This window comes from Pseudophryne corroboree, chromosome 8 (assembly GCF_028390025.1).
Source record: "Pseudophryne corroboree isolate aPseCor3 chromosome 8, aPseCor3.hap2, whole genome shotgun sequence".
Taxonomy (NCBI): domain Eukaryota; kingdom Metazoa; phylum Chordata; class Amphibia; order Anura; family Myobatrachidae; genus Pseudophryne; species Pseudophryne corroboree.
The window spans coordinates 310,398,816-310,418,669 of NC_086451.1; the positions used below are offsets into that span (position 1 = coordinate 310,398,816).

General features: G+C 43.5%; 1 protein-coding gene across 2 annotated transcripts in view; it reads right to left on the reverse strand.

Moving 5' to 3' along the window:
- Nucleotides 1–19,854, reverse strand: part of MTM1 (myotubularin 1) — a 293,065-nt gene that overhangs the window by 26,387 nt on the left and 246,824 nt on the right. For both annotated transcript variants that reach the window (XM_063937383.1, XM_063937384.1), the window contains 4 exons: nt 17,724–17,912; nt 13,720–13,905; nt 5,448–5,654; nt 4,940–5,032 (listed from right to left, as the gene is read on the reverse strand). In XM_063937383.1, coding sequence (XP_063793453.1) covers nt 4,940–5,032; nt 5,448–5,654; nt 13,720–13,905; nt 17,724–17,912 — 675 coding nt within the window. The remainder of the gene's footprint in view (nt 1–4,939; nt 5,033–5,447; nt 5,655–13,719; nt 13,906–17,723; nt 17,913–19,854) is intronic.

Below are 19,854 nucleotides of genomic sequence, written 5' to 3' on the forward strand. Positions count from 1 at the left end.
ACAAGGCAGATATGTGAACCTTGAGGGAGGCCAGACGAAGTCCTAAATCTAGGCCTTGTTAAAAAAAAAAGCCAGAAGTCTGGAAGTACTAAATTTGGAAGCATCATAATTCTTAGCAGCACACCAGGTGACGTAAGAATTCTAGACCCTATAATAAATCCGCGCAGATGCCGGTTTGTGGGCCTTCAGCAAAGTTTGCATGACCGCCTCGGAGAATCCTTTGGCCCTCAGGAGTAAAACTTCAAGAGCCACGCTGTCAAAGCCAGTCTGGCCAGGTCTGGATAGACACAAGGGCCCTGAACAAGGAGGTCTTGGCGTTGAGGAAGTAGAAGAGTACGCTCTATCGATAGACCCTGCAGCTCTGAGAACCAATGCCATTCGGGCCATGCTGGAGAGACTAGAAGTAGTATTCCTCTGTCTTGTTTGAATTCCGTAGTACCCTGGGCAGGAGTGACACTGGAGGGAACACATAGGCCAGCCAAAATTTCCATGGAATTGCCATAACGTCCACGAATGCTGCTTGAGGATCCCTTGTTCTTGATCTGAAGACCGGAACTTTGTGATAGTGTCGAGACGCCATCAGGTCTACATCTGGTAGGCCCCACTTATTCACTAGGAGTTGAAAGACTTCCTAATGAAGACTCCACTCTCTGGCGTGCACGTCCTGATGACTGAGGAAATCACCTTCCCAGTTGAGGACTCTCGGAATGAACACTGCCGATATTGCCGGCCGAAGGCGTTCTGCCCAACAACGGAATTTTGAAACTTCCATCATTGCCATTCGGCTTCGAGTGCCGCCTTGATGGCGTTGTCTGACCGTACTTGAACAGGCCTGTTCTGTATCAGAGGCAGGGCGAGAGACAAAGTACTGAACACTGCCCGCAATTCCAGAATGTTTATCGGAAGGAGCGATTCCTCCATGGTCCACCGACCTTGAAAAGTGTGTTGCTCAAACACCGCGCCCCAACCCTTCAGACTGGCGTCCGTAGTCAGTAGGACCCAGTTGGGGATCCAGAAGGGAAGGCTCCTGCTCAATTGCTAGTCCTGTAGCCACCAGGTTAGCGACAGGCGAACCTCTGGAGTCAAGGAGATCATGGGAGACCTGATCCGATGAGACAGGCCGTCCCACTTGGAAAGGATTAACCTCTGTAGAGGGCGGGAATGGAATTGAGCTTACTCTTCTATGTCGAAAGCCAACACCATGAGGCCTAGTACTTGCATCGCCGAGTATACCGACACTCTTGGGCGACAAAGTATCTGATCCTGTCCTGAAGTTTCAGGACCTTCTCTGGAGACAGAAACAGCCGTTGACTGTGTATGTCCGGTAGTGCCCCCAGGTGCACCATGCTCCGAGCAGGGACCAGCGAAGACATTTTCCAGTTGATGAGCCACCCGTGAGCTTGTAGGAAGTTTATCGTCAGTTGTAGATGACTGAGGAGGACATTGTGGGAGTTTGTCAGAATAAGCAAATCGTCCAGAAACAGCAGGAACCTGACTCCCTGGCAACGGAGATGAGCCGTCATCATGGCCATAACCTTGGTGAAGATCCGAGGGCCCGTGGCCAATCCAAACGGCAGAGCTTGGAATTGATAGTGAAGGCTGCCAATAGCAAACCGCAGACATTGCTGATGCGATATGGCAATAGGCATATGCAGGTAAGCATCTTGTATAACCAGGGATACCATATAGTCTACGGGTCCATGGCCAGTACAATTGAACGCAGTGTTTCCATACGTAACTTGGACACTCTCACAAACTTGTTCGGTGATTTGAGGTTGAGAATAAGCTGGAAAGACCCATCAAGTTTCAGGACTAGAAACAGGGTCGAGTAGTATCCTCTGCCTCTCTGGGACAGAGGTACCGGCACTATCAAGGAGTGAACGTACAACCATCAGTAGAGCTTGCGCTTTTAACAGATCCGGAGGGTTAACCAATGTGCAGAACTGGCGAAGGGGACGTCTCTGGGAAGAGACTGAGTACCCGTGAGAGACAACTTCTCGCACCCATGCATCTGAAGTGGTCATTAACCAGACCTGGATGAATCGCAGAAGTCGGCCCCCACCCTGGGATCCCCCAGGAGGAGGCCTGTCCCGTCATGCAGCAGGCTTGTCATGAGAAGCAGGTGACTAGCAGCCCAGGATAGTTAGGCCTTGGGCTTAGTGGTTGTTGAGAGCACGAGACAATTTCGGGTATGCCTGCCCTTCGCTTTCCCTTATGCCTAAAACAGGGAAAAGTGGTACCTTAGTAGCATTTGTGAGAAAAGCAGTCATAGTAGCTGCCGATTCAGACCCAATTTTTAATTAGGTCTTCCCCAAATAAGATGTCCCCAGTAATAGGGGAATACCTCCAAGGACTTTTGGAGTCCAGGTCCACCATGACCTCAACCACAGAATACGGCGAGCCAGGGCAGACGTATTCGATGCCTTGGCAGCAAACACAACCGCCTCAGGGGAAAAAGGTGGCAGCGGTATTGTGAGACAGGGAATGTCTGGCATTGTCAGATATATCCTCGGGCAACTCTTCCTCTAATGACTGATCCAGTCATCAATCTATTTTGAAGCCCCAAGAGGACGCAATCGTGGTCTATGTACAATACCTGTAAGGCAGTAAAAGACTTCAGGCATCCCTCCACACGCTTACCTGTCGGTTCCTACAGTGAGAGGCAAAGAGGACGACACCCGATGGGTGACACATGAGTTCACTAGCAGTGAATTACCTACTCATTATATAACTCTGCAGGGGGAGGATATCAAGCTAATGCCCGTTGTAGAGAGGGGGAATGTCTTCCCGGGATTAGACCAGGGGTCTTGTCTGATGTATACTTAATGGTCAGATTGTGGTAACAAAGTTTTAATTACCCTCTGACGTGTGAACATTATCAGTTTGTTTAACCACAGTAGGGGAATCTTCTTATCAATGATTTGTAGGATTTGTTACCCAGTAATCACAAGGGCAGTGGTATTATTTAGAAATGGAAAATCCTTGTCAGGAACACCTAATATAGGGACTAACAGGACAGCATGATCCCCCTCTCTTCTGATAAAATATCGGAGAGATTATTGGATAGGGAGGAGGAAGCAGCCCGCTCAGATGACCAAAAAAATTAGTCACACACTACAAATCGTGAGGTAAAATTTCCCTGCCCAAAGTTACAGGTGGTCCCATAGGGGGCATAAAGCATTAAACTAGAGAACCCAGTAGGCTTGAGAACGCAGCCCATGTTGGCTCCTGATTGATTACAGGAGCTGCGGACTGACTGGGAGATGTATGAGACATAGCACACAGATCAACACACAAAACTTCCCCCTCAGGTAAATTCCTTTGCGCATGCTCTGCAGGATGCAGGAGCGTCCCCAGATTTACTGCCCTACATGTTAAACATTATACACAAATGCAATAGAGAGCGGTTTAGTACGACGAAGCCAGACAGAGTACAATACCTGCAAATAAATCTGTTAGCATGTGACTGAGAACCCAGTACACAACACCTGTAAATAAATCCGGTATTATGTGAGTGAGTACACAGTAGAATACACGTAATAGGTAAATATTGTGACGCACTATATATAGACCCAGATGCACCTAGTCCCATAGGGTACAGTATACACTGCCCTGACGAAAATGCGATAGCATTGAAACGTTGGTTTGCTTTAAGTGGCTGCGTTTGTGTTTCTTACTCTCCTGAGTGCCGCCGAAATCCTCTCTCTCTCTCTATATATATATATATATATATATATATATATATATATATATATATATATATATATATATATATATATATATATATATATATATATATATATATAAAACATTCCGCGGTCTGAGACCGGATGTATATATCAGAACACTCGTACAATATATTCTAGTACAGCTACTCTTGTGCTTAACTAACGTTGTCTTATTATCGATATGTAGAATACTTATGTGTTTGTAAAACCCCGGTGCTGATGTACAGGAGGGTTTACAAAGGAGACCTTGCCCTGCAGTCCCGGAGACTGGTCGCATCTATTTTAGAAAATGGCGCCCAGCGTCTCAGTCAGGGAGTGAGGGAGAGTGTGAGGCAGCTCCAGGGCAGGAACACCAGCAGTAGATGGCGCCCGGAGCTGGGGGAAGGGCTACAGGTCAAGCGCCTTTTCCCCTATGCTGGTCCTCACCACTGGGTACTCTGGAGTCTTATTAAAGTGGATATTTTACTATCTGACCTGTGCTCCCATGCCCTGGGGGATATAGTGTGGTCCCTGCTCTGTCACAGTGTCTACGCCAGCGTCGCAGTTCGTCTCCTTAAACTGCGACCGGAACACGATTTAATGGCGGGTCTTGCCTGGGGGACCCTCTTACCTCCTCCCTTAGTAGCAGTCACATGATAATGGAGAGCGTCTGCAGTGGAGTGCCTAGGAACTGGAGCGTCTCCGCCGCAAGTACCTGGGAATAGAGCCAGCGGGAGTATGCGACGCCGCTGGGGAGGTGATGGAGCAGCAGCACAGTATTTTTTCAGGGCTGCCTAGCGCATCCCCCCTGTTAAGTGACCTGCTTCATGCAGGAACCAACTCTAAAACTGAGCTCACAGTGCCTGGAGGCGGGGTTATAGAGGAGGCACCTCTGGGACAGTCTACAGCTTTAGCCTGTCGGTGCTCCTGGATCAAGATCCATCTCTACACCCCAATGTATTCCCTGTGAAACAGTGTACCCCGCTGCAAGAAAAGAAAAAAAATACACAATAAAAATAATTATTTTTTTTAAATATAAATATATATATATATATATATATATATATATATATATATATATATATATATATATATATATATACACATACACACACACACACACACACACACACACACACACATTGCTAAATAAAATGTACTGTTATACATCGGCAAGCCTGTTTAGTCTGATAAGTGCCGTATTGTGCTATGTATTGCTCGTCATATCTTACCTGCTTTGACATTTGCCACACACAGTCAATAAACTGGAGGAAGATCGGGGATCTGTCAGCGTCAGCGTGATTCTTATCACCGTGTCCAATTCTCTGAAATGGAACAAGACAGTGTCTCTGCTTTACACATGCAGAATCCTGATCAAACATGGTTGGCAATGGACCTGATCTAGCAGTGACAGATCAGCTGCTTTCTGTCACAAAGTCCATTCTTCAGAAGTCATTTATTTTATGTTTGTAAATTACCCTCAGGCCAGCAATACTGGCTTTTATCACTGCCATTTTCATACTCAAGAAAGAAAAAAAAAATATATATATATATATATCAAAACATACATGTATCGAATAGATGCCTCCACCCACACAGTGTAGCATTTCTAACTATTAATAAGCTGCATGCTGGGGGAGTTCTGTTAGTTTAGTCGTGGGTCGAACAAATTATGGAAAACAATGGCCAACTAAAGTTATTCTAAAAGGAAAGAATTAACCTGAAGGACAAAATACCTACCGATGAGAACTTGTGTCCAAAGCTAATCCATTCCTTCTGTACAAGCACCTCAAAGCCAACTATGGTCCTATAGTAGCTGTCCAGCATCAGCATGGCCAGGGATGTTAACTGAGCTGTCCGATCCCAACCATCACTGCAGTGAACAACCACAGAGCTCTTTCCAGAAGCCACTTTATCTGCAACCTGAATAGCTCCCGTCAACACCAGCTGAACAGATGAAAGAAGAATTTGCATTAAATAGAATCAGGACAGGCGACAAGAAATACAGGAGTCATGTTCCAGCCATCAAGACTGTAATGCACAGGAGTTTAACGGTAAGCAAAATATACACAGTATAAACAAAAGCAGGTTTTTTTATTTGTATAAAAGGTACTTTTTTCCCTTTGGGTACCTAAAAGTTGAAAATAACAGTGAAAATGAGGCATCTTTGTTTGTTTAAAGAGGTCATAAAAAGAGAACTGTTTATCAAACTTTTGTCTGGAATGTAGCGTTTCAGAGATCCAAATCTCAATACTAGATTTCACCAGGATGTCCCATGGTTAATATGTCAGACAGCATTCATTGTATTAAAAAAAAGAATAGATGTCTTGGGGAGAATAGAACTTACACTGAAAGGGCTTCACGATTTCAGTGGCTACTTACTGTTATAGCGGGAAATAATAGGTGTCTGATAATACTAATTAGCTAGTGTTAAAATAAAAAAAAAAAGGGTCAATGAAATTGTGTCATTGTATATGACATTAGGAAACAAAACAAATACAAAAAGAAAAAAAAAAACATTGATTCAGACAAAGACTATAGAAACTCATAAAATCAAAAAGAAAAAAAAAGAAAGACATAATGAACTGTGCCACAGATAACCAGAAACAAGCTGCCCATACTAACATACATTTCATCACGGCTATCTGTGGAATAAGAGTGTTACTTATAAAATATTATTGTACAAAAAAAAAAAAAACCCTGACACACAGTAATTGCACAACAACAAAAACAAAGTGACTGACAATTGGCTGTGTTAAATCACAGTGTCCATGCCACTTCAAGAGCTGTAGTTGAGCTTCCAGAGTGGACAATCCCCTTTTCTATAGAAGACATATGTAGTTATGGTAGACTTACCGTCGATAACTCTATTTCTTCCAAGTCCACAGTATCCACAGAATATACATTGGGATATGAGTTAGCAACAGCGGATTGGCACCAATCGATCAAAGCTTTCGGCCTCCCAGAATGCAACGGGCCAGTCTCCTATATCTCCTGGCTCAGGCAATTCAGTTATTTTCCAAAACTCAAGGCAGGAACATCATAGAGAACCCTAATCAGGCGAGAAGAACATACATACACACTTCCATAGAAGAAGGAAGGGGTTAGTAAGTGTAAGGATCCTCAAATCAGGTGCGCCCAGGTGGGATCCTTGTGGATATTGTGGACTTAGGAGAAATAGAGTTATCGACGGTAAGTCTACCATAACTCCATATTTCTCCTGGAGGGTCCACAGTAGTATCCACAGGATATACACTGGGATTTCCCAAAGCAAATTTATTGGAGGGGATGCTCCTGATTGGACTGGAGAATCCTTCACCCGAATGCAGCATCCTGAGAGGCAAAGGTATCAAAGGCATAATGTCTAATGAATGTGTTACTGGAAGACCATGTGGCTGTCTTACATATCTGTTCCGCAGAGGCACCACGGCGTGCTGCCAGAGATGGACCTACCTTACGAGTAGAATGAGCAGAGACATTAGCCGGAACAGGGAGATCAGCTTGAGAATAAGCATCTGAGATAGTCACTTCGCCAGTGTTTGCTTGTCAGCAAGCTATCCTCTCTTGTGGAACCCACAGAGAACAAAGAGTGTCTTTCTTTCTGATGGCACTGGTACGATCCACGTAGATCCTTAAAACCCGGACTACGTCTAAAGATACATCTCCTGCAGAAAGATATGGCCCTTGGAAAGCCGGAAATAATTTCTTTTTAAGGTGGAACTTAGAAACCACCTTACGAAAATATCCACATTTGGTTCTGAGAACTGCTCTATCTGGATGAAAAATCAGAAAAAGAGGGCGACATAATAACGCCCCTAAATCTAAGACTCTCCTTGCTGAAGCAATAGCCAGTAGAAAGAGAACCTTAGCTGTCGACCATTTAAGATCCACTTGATTCATTGGTTCAAATGGGGCAACTTGAAGTGCCTTTAGGACTAAATTTAGATCCCAAGGAGCTGTAGGAAGAACAAAAAGGAGGTTGGATGTGAAGTATTCCTTGGAAAAAAGTGCGAACATCCTGTAGGTTAGTAATTTTCTTTTGAAACCATACAGTCAATACGGACACCTGAACTCTCAAGGAAGCCACCCGTAGACCTTTGTCCATTCCTGCCTGAAGGAATGCTAAGACTCTGGAGACTCTGAAAGACCTAGGGTCAATCTTCCTGGCACTGCACCATTGAATATAAGCATGCCATATTTGGTAAAAATGCGAGCAGAGAACGGTTTCCTTGCTCTAACAATTGTTTGAATTACCTGTTGTGAAAATGCTTTTGCTATCAGGATGGAAGTCTCAAGAGCCATGCTGTCAAAGACAGCCGATTCAGGTGTTTGTAATAACAAGGACCCTGAGATAGTAGAAACGGAGTATCCGACACTCTCTGCAGATCTGTGTATCAATGTCTTCTGGGCCATGCCGGAGCTATTTCACGCCCTGTCCCTGTTGGACTATTCTAATCACCCTGGGCAACAGGCGATTGGTGGTAACACATAGGCCAGGCGAAAGTCCCATCTCACTGACAGAGCATCTACGAAGGTCGCTTTGGGATCCTTTGTCCTTGACCTGTATGTGGTATTGTTCGGACGAAAAGCCATGAGGTCCATCTCCGGCAGCCCCCACTTGTTTACCAGCATTTGGAAAACCTCTGGTTGTAAAGCTCACTCATTTCCATGAATGGCATGTCGACTGAGAAAACCTGCTTCCAGGTTTAGGACTACAGGAACAAACACTGCAGACAAGGTCGGATGATGAAGTTCTGCCCACCTTAACGTGCGGCTTACCTCCATCATTGCCTCTTGGCTGCGAGTTCCTCCCTGATTATTGAGGTACACTACTGCCGTTGCATTGTCTGAGCGTATCTGAACCGGTTTTCCTTGAAGTACGTCCTTTGCCTGAGTAAGTGCCATATATATGGCCCGAAGTTCCAATTTATCGGCAGGCAACTTTGTTCCTTCGTCCACTGCCCCTGGAAGCAACACTTATCTGACACTGCTATCCACCCCTGAAAACTGGTGTCCATTGTCAGAATCTCCCACTCCGAGATCCAAAATTGTCGCCCTTTGTCCAGATGGGATGTCTATAGCCACCAGGCTAACGACTTCCGTATTTCCTGAGGAAGGACCATAATCTGAGTTTTTATCGTCTGATGTAGTCCATTCCATCTGGAAAGAATCAGACGTTGAAGGGGTCTCGACTGGAATTGAGCATATTCCACCATGTCGAATGTTGACACCATAGATCTCATCACTCGCATTGCTGCATGAATGGAAACTCTTTGACTGTGTGTGTAGTAGCTCCTGAATCCTTGTCTGTATTGTGGATATTTTGTTCAAAGGTAGAAAAACTCTGAAGCCTGGACGAGTAGAATGAGCAGAGACATTAGCCGGAACAGGGAGATCAGCTTGAGAATAAGCATCTGAGATAGTCACCTCGCCAGTGTTTGCTTGTCAGCAGGCTATCCTCTTGTGGAACCCACAGAGAACGAAGAGAGGGCGACATAATAACGCCGCTAAAAACTCTCTGAAGCCTGGAATCCTACAGAGCCCTCAGGTGCGTCATGTGTTGTGACTGAACCAGGGATGACTTCGCCCAGTTTATGAGCCAGCCGTGGCTTTGTCAATTGCAAATGGCCCTGGAGAGTTTCCTGGGAATGAGCTAGGATAAACAGGTCGTCCAGGTATGGGAAAATTCTTATCCCTCGACGACGAAGATAAGCTGCCATCACTACCATAATTTTGGTGAACACTCTTGGAGCTGTAGCCAGTCCAAATGGTAGGGCCTGAAACTGAAAATGTTGCTGGAGGATAGCAAACCTGAGATAGCACTGATGGGACTGTGCTATAGGTACATGCAGGTAAGCATCCTGGATATCTAGGGATATCATAAAATTCCCCGGCTCCATGGCCAAGATAATGGAACGTAAAGTCTCCATATGAAAATGAAGAACCCAAATGAACCTCCCGTTTTAAACAATCCCCAGCCGGAAGAGGATAATGAGTACTCCATTTTTTAGGTTTTCTGAACGTCTTACTGGGGGTGACCCAAGCCTCTTGCATGATTTCCATCAGCTGCTCTGACTCCGGAAATTTAGTTCTGACCGTTTTGGGATGTTTAAATACAGGTGCCTTGGATTTTAACAGAGGCTCTGCTGCCTCCGCTAAGCATAGAATGGCTTTCATAGCATTAATTAACTCAGGCATATCTACCGAGCTGGGACCTTCATCCTCATCTCTGTATGCAGACCCAGACCCTGTATGCAGTCCCCTTCCGAAACATGTGTAGACTGTGAAGATGTTTCATGTCTGTGTGATTTGATTTCCACATGCCTTTCAACCTGCTTTTGTTGAAAGGCTGCAGCTTCCTGAACTGGGTGTGTCACAACCCAGGGGGAATGCTGCACATAAGGGTTAATAGGGTAACCTTTACCTGGTACTGGAGCTGGCACAATTTGCTTAGCTATATTAATGTTTGTGCAAATGATGCCCATGGACATTCTGCCTGAACATGAGCCTGCCTTGGCCTATTAAGGGGGCTTTGATGGAAGCTAAAACAATTTGCACATAATCCATTTTGAACCAGATCTTGAGAGGTTAACCGTGCTTTGCTTACAAACATGATATCAATGTGGATACAGCTGTTGAGAGTGTATCGTCCTTACCCTTGCCTCTCTTAGACATGATAAACAAATCAAACACCTGTCTGGTGTTAACTACACAATTAGTGACCGTATTCACTTTAAGTTTGCTAAAGTGAAATACAATCTGATCCCTCCCTGCTTTGCACCAGCACTGAGGATCAGATATATGAGAAAGCTAAACTGACAGAAACATAGTATAAGTCAGCAGACACACTAGCAATCGGTCACATTTTTATACATTAGTATACATTAGCAATATGAGCACATTCAACTACAGACACATTTCAGGTATGTAGGAAAAACATATTACTGCATTACCTTATATAGGACTTTTTAACGTATTCAGCCGCACAGCAAAACAAACAGCAGTAAGACTCATATGCATCAGGCACTTATAGAACTATTCATACCCCAGTGGTAGGTAGAGACTCAGTGCAGTATCACCTGCCTCAGGAGAGTGTTATAAAGGGAGACTTTACCCCGCTTCCAGGATCGATTAATAAGCTAGCAAACGCTAAGTGGATCCAGACGCTAATAGTGAACACAGATGCCCAAGTGAACACATACGTTATCAGTGAACACAGATGCCCAAGTGAACACGTACGTTATCAGTGAACACAGATGCCCAAGTGAACACATACGTTATCAGTGAACACAGATGCCCAAGTGAACACATACGTTATCAGTGAACACAGACGCACCAGTGATAGAACCACTTATGCTGCGACTGGGTCAGTTAGATATCTAGCGTCTCAGACGGAAGCGGGAAATCAGTTCATGGCGGGAAACTCAGAGGAAACTGGTCATGAACCAGGGGGGAGGGGTGACCAGGGAAGCATCTTACTCCCCACTGCTGACATCAACCCCAGGGATCGCGGCCTCATACTAATCCCTGGAGCCTATGATCCCTGAGGCCTAGCGCTGGTGCACCCTAGGTGGCAGCTGCGTCAGCGACTGTTCGGTAGTCTCCTCCCAAAAATAGTGCGGCTGCGTCTCACGTCTTACCCGCTAAGCGGAACCGACGTCTTACCTTCTCCAAGTGCTCCAGCCAAAGCCTTGTAGCGTCACCTGGACTTGCTAGTAAATCCTCACTGACGCCCGCCGAAACAGCACTGTACACGTGGGTAAGCGTTGTCGCAACCAGTTGGAGAGTTGTTGGAGCGACTCTTTCTAAGGTGCGTATAAGAAGCTTTTTAGAAAAATCGCTCGAAAAGAATAAGGCTATAAAAGCTTATGGCTGCAAAAAAACAGCAGCCCCATCACCGTGGTTCGGATCCTGATGCACCAAACAAAAAACTGAATTGCCTGAATCAGGAGGCGGGGATATAGGAGACTGGCATGCTGTATTCTGGGAGGCCGAAAGCTTTGATCGATTGGTGCCAATCCGCTGACGCTACCTCATATCCCAATGTATATCCTGTGGATACTACTGTGGACCCTGCAGGAGAAATAACTGTTTTTCAGTACTTTCATCATGCCTCCGGTAGCCAACTGTTCACCCATCACTGTAAACTCTGGTCTCAAACAACTTGTAGTTCTACTTTCATCAAGTTATCTGAAAGTGTCATTTGTGTTAGGGTGTGTACACACGGTGAGATATTTTCTTTCGATTTTGACTATATAGTCAAAATCGCAAGAAAAGTTAGTGCAGATCGCAAGGTGAAAGTCCTGCCAGGTCGGCATCGCAAGAAAAGACAGACTGTGCAGTCAAGTCAATCCTTGCTAGATCGGTGTACTATCTAGTTCATCTCACATGTCAATGACATCTCAAAGAAGCCAAAATCTCACAGAAGCCAAAATCGTAAGCAAACATAGTCCATATCTCAACAAAAGTTAGTCAAAATCCGTGGTGCTGGGCTCCGCAAGTGAAAATCGGGCATAGCAAGGATCTCACCGTGTGTACACACCCTTAAGAGTATTATCATTCCCACTTCCAAACTCCTATCTTGAGATAACATTTGACTCTGTCATGTCCTTCACTACTCACTTTGAAGGCCATGCATATTCCTTACACCTCTAATTGACTACACAGACTAATCTCACACTAGTAATTTAAAAGGAAAGTTATGTTTCAAGATATAATTCCCAGCTTGATATATGGAACGGAAAACCTCCTGAAACGCTGCACTGCAGATTCATTTGCTGTGTATGTGACAGTTTGAAATGAAGGAGGGAATTCCATTAACTCGCCCCCACATGTGAGGAAGGCGAGTTGCCAATTCGATGGTGTGTAAATCCCGGTAACCAAACTCACCCCACCTTGCGATTTAGACTTGCACAATTAAGTTTGCAGCCCTATGTGGTTGCAAACAAAAAAGTCAGCGAGTCCAGCAGTGCCATACGTGCGGCATACAATCACACTTACTTAACGGGGCACTAACATTGCCCTTAATTGAATTCCCACCTAAGAAGCAGATTCCATTCAACAGTGTGGCTAACTTTCAGCCCCAGACCTATTCAATGAAGTTCTGCTTCAGGCACTGCAAGAAACAATCTGCATTAAAATCACCTTCTGGGACTTAACATGCATAGTATCCTGTAGGTCCCAGCACTTAACGGGTTAGTAATGTGTTCCCGGCATACCAACTGCGGGAACCCGGCAGCAGAATGTCGGCAGGGGGCGAGCACAACAGAGCCCCTTGCAGGCTCGTCACAGGTTCTATTCCCACTCCATGGGTGTCGTGGACACCCACGAGTGGGAATAGACCCTGTGTGTCTGCATTCCGTTGTGCAGCATTGTGATCGCTCAGAATCCCCAGTGTCGGTCACATGACCGCATACCCACTTAACACCGGGGAAAACGGACTAATAATTCAAAGCTCCAGGGAGTTAAACCCAAAACTTTACCTGTGCGGAAAACACCGCAGGTAATTGAATCCCTCCCTAAGACATTCTAGCTTCTTTGAAGGAAGCAATTATAATTATTAAAATTGAAACTATGATCTATTTTTATCTGGACGTTATACCTTGACTCAGCACATTTGGAAAAATAATGCAATTTTGAACTTCGTTACCTAACTAATGACACTACTGAAAACATGAACATGTGTCCTCATTTCCTGCCTATTAAATGTAGCCCTCTACTTCCATTAACCAAACTGTCACCACTTTAATACGTTTCAATGTAGCTGCCAGACCGATTTTAATTAGCAGTGGTTTTATTAATGCTGAACCTCTCTGCCAAGCATTGTATTGTTTGTCTGCATCCCACAGGATCCAATTTAAAACAAAAAAAGGACAGCCAATGAGGTACGCAGATACTCAAAATAATTTGCAACTTTTTTTTACCTCATTAACATTTATAAGCCTATTTGTAACATGATATTCACTATATGACAGTACTAGACTAATACCACATGTACAACATTTAACCTTACCTTAATATGTTCTAACCAGTGTGTGGACTCCAGGCTTGAAAGCCAGTGAGATTCCTCTACATGTGGAAACACTATGTCTTTCAGTTTCTTCAGAGATTCCCTCATTACATGAATGTTGTGAATATCCAGGAATACAAGCTCTGCAAATGGGTATGCGTCATCACTCTCATAACCCCCTCCTGTGGCCTAGAACAAGATAAAGTTAGACAATGGGGGTGATTCAGAGTTGTTCACTCGCAAGCTGCTTTTAGCAGCATTGCACACGCTAAGCCGCCGCCTACTGGGAGTGAATCTTAGCTTAGCAAAATTGCGAACGAAAGATTCGCAATATTGCGAAAAGACTTCTCTGTGCAGTTTCTGAGTAGCTCGAAACTTACTCTTCCAGTGCTATCAATTCAGTGCTTGTCGTTCCTGGTTTGACGTCACAAACACACCCAGCGTTCGCCCAGACACTACCGCGTTTTTCCCAGAAACGGTAGTGTTTTTTCACACACTCCCATAAAACGTCCAGTTTCCGCCCAGAAACACCCACTTCATGTCAATCACACTCCGATCTCCAGAACGAAGAAAAAACCTCGTAATGCCGTGAGTAAAATACCAATCTTCATAGCAAATTTACTTGGCGCAGTGCGAACATTGCGCATGCGCAATAAGCGGAAAATCGCTGCGATGCGAGAAAATCAGAGAGCGAACAACTCGGAATGACCACCAATATAAGAGGTGTTAATGGCAGTACATGGAATAGCATTCCAGATGACGCCATCATGGAGCACTAACAAATGTTCCCCTTACTGCCTAATTGGACACAGTAAAGCTCAGCCTGGGATAGCTCCTGCAGCTTGTCTAACAGCAAAGATCGGACACAGAGATACAATACCATATCTCCCAACTGTCCCGATTTTCGCATGACAGTCCAGTTTTTTGAGCACTGAACCACCCGCGGGCCGCAGTGCCCTAGGGGTGGAACGGGCAGTTGGGATGCCTAATGTCACTCAGCTCTGCATAGCAGCAGCGAATAGATGCTGTACGCATGCACTCAGCATCTACTCACAGAAGACAGAGGGACTGGGGGCATGCCAGCAGCTCACAGAACGCTGGGCATGCTTCCACAGTGACAGATGCAGGAGGCGTGGCCTGTGATCCCAGAATTACCATGCTGAGACCACACACCCTTCCGGGAACATGCTCAAATGAGTCCCGAATGTCACATGTTTGGAGGTATACAATAGGGCTTCTTCTGTGCCTACTCTACATTTAGGTGTAACATTTTCACTGAACCACAGTAACCAACCAGCAATTTTTTTTCCCTTTTATCTGCCTAGTGTAAGATAAATAAAATGTGTGTGAAGTGTCTCACTGGCTACTGTAGTTTAGTGCATATTTGTCCATACAGGCAACATTAGTTGTATTATGTGGGGTTTCAGCTTTGTGTCGGATAGAAGTTGACCGCATAGAATGAGACCCACCTATATTAAATATTTGCCAGGTTCTAATAAAAGCACCAAACCACGAGGATATTGGGTGTAAGTATACTTAATCCCTTAGGATGCAGGATGCATTGCCTAATGCAGGTTAGATGATACACTTACAAGTGGACAGATCTGCAATGACAGTAACAGGTGGGATCAGGGACCATATTGCTGTGTTCAACAGGAGTAATGTGTATTAAATAGTAAACAGTGATGCATGATTATGTAAATCTGCTTGCGACTGAGTCAATCTGTGTAAAAAAAAAAAAAAAGCCTCTGATGCGAGCTGCCGCAGCATTTCCTCACACCGAATTCCATTGTGCTTCATCTGTGACTTTAATAATAATAATAATAACAATAATTTTATTTATATAGCGCTCTTTCTCCAGGACTCAAGGCGCTTAACAGATACATAGCATAATATAGTCCAGAAAATGATGAAGTACAGAAAAGCTTTTCATAAAATACAGAAGCATGTAGATACTAAAGGGACATTTATGGGAATGCTTGAGTAAAAAGGAAAGTCTTGAGTCTACTTTTGAAGGATTCGCCATTAATGTCGCAACGTAACGAAAACTGCTGTACGCTACACCTCTCAGTGTCGCAGGACGTCTTGCGCCATATGTCGTACAGACAACCAGTAAGTGAGGACACATTTGTATATGCACTGAAAAGAAGAATCAGACCTCCCATGTAAATTAACACAAGCATAATCACACAGCTAATACAGTAACTTGCTACAGGTTGAGTCTCCCTTATCCAAAATGCTTGGGACCAGAGGTATTTTGGATATGGGATTTTTCCGTATTTTGGAATAATTGCATACCATAATGAGATATCATGGTGATGGGACCTAAATCTAAGCACAGAATGCATTTATGTTACATATACATCCTTATACACACAGCCTGAAGGTCATTTTATCCAATATTTTTTATAACTTTGTGCATTAAACAAAGTGTGTCTACATTCACACAATTCATTTATGTTTCATATACACCTTATACACACAGCCTGAAGGTCATTTAATACAATATTTTAATAACTTTGTGTATTAAACAAAGTTTGTGTACATTGAGCCATCAAAAAACAAAGGTTTCACTATCTCGCTCTCACTCAAAAAAGTCCGTATTTCGGAATATTCCGTATTTCGGAATATTTGGATATGGGATACTCAACCTGTATTACATTTTGCTTGTCTTGAACGACCATGCAAATCTCAATTACAGTACATATACAGATGGAGCCACGCTAATCGTGGCTCAGTCTGTGAACGTTTGGCGGCAGGCCGAGGCGCAGGCGCCCCGCTCGCGATGTAGCCACGCTCAATGAGTGTGGCTCCATCTGGATATGGTATACTGGAACTGGGCAGTGTAAAGTATGTGATGTTAAGGTAATCTTCAGGGGCTGTACTTAAAAAGAAGTCATAGGAAAAGTGTGCATTCTTTGTGATTTCACCTTTCTTTTCCCCCTTACCAATAAAACATTAAAATATACTTCAAGTTGCTACCAAATGAATTCCCCATCTCTTCTAAAAAACAAACAAAAAAACCCCCAAGATATGAATCACTGAAAGCCCCTACACACTAGACTATTTTTTGTACGATATGGGTGATTCCGACGCATTGGAACGACAAGTCATCAAAAGTGTACGCACTAGGCGCGCTCCAGCAGCGTTGATGTGATATCTTCAGATCTTCCTACATGCAGCTCCATCTGAGGATATTGTCAACAACAGCATATTTCTGGCTGTGGCCACTGACGATATCTTTTGTAAGATTACAGTGTGTGTATGCACTAATTCGTTTGTCCAGGAGTTCATGCATCATTTGAAAGTCGTAATAATAAAACAATTTTTTTTTTTTTACTGCAGATGCCAAGATTACCAGCTTTAATTACTTTAACCCCATCAAGATCAGACATAAAGGGGGGAATTCAATTCCAGGAGTAGGGTGCGAATTGCTATGGCGTTTAAATGCCAGCAACGATACCGCATCTCGCATCCTTCACCCACCTGGCCGAATCCAAAATATGCACAAAACTGTGCGGTATCGAACAGTTCTGCGCGAGACTATGCTGTCGCACTGATTCTGCTGGGTGGATGACTTTGGCCGTGAGTTCCCAATGCATTTTTTATAGACAGGATCACTGGGAAAAGGGAAATTGCCTCAGGAGGAGTTGGAACTCACTGCTTACATATTTATTTGGATTTTTGCTTACTCTTTTTCTTCCAACTAAAACAAACAACATTTTTTTTTCTATTTATTAGTTGTGTTTTGCTAATGTTTCTAAACAGGAAAACAGGTATTATTAGAAAGTGTGCCATTTTACTATGAGCCTGGAATGTATTGCAGGTCACAGATGACGGCTCCTTCACAAAATCACACATTACACCCACATCCTGTTCTATTGAGTAGCTAAACCTCATTTATTACATGCAGAGTCTATATGCCCCATCATCATCAGACACAGAGGTACTGTACTGTGCACTGTGACAGTGCCCTGACAATATGCACTGATAAAGGTGTTCATTACCTTATTGGCCACAGCATTCACATTTGGCCTGGCGTCATAGATAGTCAGCTTAGATGTTTGCCCATTGGCTTCTTTGATGACCTCTAAATACCTTTCATCATCCTTATTTCGTTTGCCGCTCATGCCCACTAACGGCTGACTACACCTTGTAATGACAGACTGATTTTCTGGATGTATCCAAGACAAAACCTACACAGAGAAACAAGTTCTAGTGTAAATACTTCTTTTAGTCTTCATGAATACTTTATTAAGCCAAACATTAGATGTCTACCAAACAAAAGTTAATTTCTAGTTTAGAAACCAGTTATCTCACAGTGCAAATGTAACACTAGGAAAATTTTACTTTGTCTATCAGGTTCTACTCAGTGTTGTGCCACATGTATGGTAAAGGTTTTCTGTAATAGCAATATACCATTGCTTGGTCTCACAGTGCAAACAGTGAATTGCTGGCCATAACATGTTCAGATCTCTGAATATACCAGATGTCTAAGACTGTGTCCAAATGGGATCGGTGGAAATTCAAAACACGCTGCATGTGTGACCTAATATTCTGTTAACGATCATCTCTGTTAACGATCATTTGCAGCCATGTTCACTTGGGTATAATGTAACAAACTAAACAGAAGACAGTGCAGACACATAGCATAGGAGGGCGTCTATACACTAATGCATAAGTATCTTTAATGCTGAAGCAGGAGACTCTTCTAAATGCACAGTGCAGCCAACAGCAATCAGAACTCTAAGTAACCTAGGGAGAGGTCATGTTATACTAAACAGATATACAGTTCACCCTTCTACAAGATCCCTATGCTTGGGGCAGTCTGCTGTCCATCCTGTACATAAATGCAATGGTAAGTTCTACTTGGTAGTAATTTTTAGAGCGTCAATTTAATCCTCACTTATATATATATATAAAAAAAATAATATATATATATATATATATATATATAAATATATATATATATATATATATACACACACACACACACACACACACACACACACATATACATATACACACATACATACATACATACATACATACATATAGATATATATATATGGATAGATATAGATAGATATGGGTAGATATGGATATATGTGATTCAAAAGTCGCAGTACACCCTTTGTTTCAAAAACTGTGCAGGAAATGGGAAAACTGAATACTCCAGTAAGGTATGGGTGAGGTGGGTTATCTTTTAGGGTATGTACAGAACATGGACGCCATCTTGAAATCGGCCACCTTCAATCCAAGTCAGATTTTTCAAACAGAAAGGGAGTCGTGTAACATGTCAAACATCAGAATTTGCTGAAAATTTTATTGCTGCAAACAGATTTTAAATAGCAGTTATGGTTCAAAAGTTACAACACTTTTGTTGCAGGTAACTGAAGATGGCCTTGAGAAAAGAGGAGACAATTAAGGTCATTTTGGTGTCTGGAGAAAAAAGTTTCCATGTCACAGCTGCAAATTTTAACAGCCGATACCCAGAAAGACCTTCAATTTCACATAACACAGTCAAGTGTCTATTTTCCAAATTCTGAGAAACTGGGACTGTGGCTGACAAGTCACAAAGCGGTTGTCCAAAAAGTGCTACTGACGAGACAACCTAAACAATGGTCTTGGCACTTCACGAAGGATGCCAAAACATTTGTTCAGGTTGTCTTGTCGGTAGCACTTTTTGGACGACCACTCCGAGACTTGTCAGCCACAGTCCCAGTTTCTCGGAATTTGGGAATTAGGCACCTGACAGTGTTATGTGAAATTGGAGGTCTTTCTGGGTGCTGGTTGTTAAAATCTGCAGCTATGACACGGAAACTTTGTTCTCCGGACACCAAAATTACCTCAATTCTCTCCTCTTTTGTCAAAGCCATCTTCAGTTACCTGCAACCAAAAAAGTGTTTTAACTTTTGAAACATAACTGCTATTTCAAATCTGTTTGCAGCAATAACATTTTCAGCAAATTCTGATGTTGTCTGACATGTTACATGACCCCCTTTCCATTTGAAAAAACTGACTTAGATTCAAGATGGCACCCACGTTCGGTACATACCCTAAAAGGTAGCTCACCTAACCCATACCTTACTGGAGTATTCAGTTTTCCCATTTTGAAACAAAAGGGTGCACTGTAAC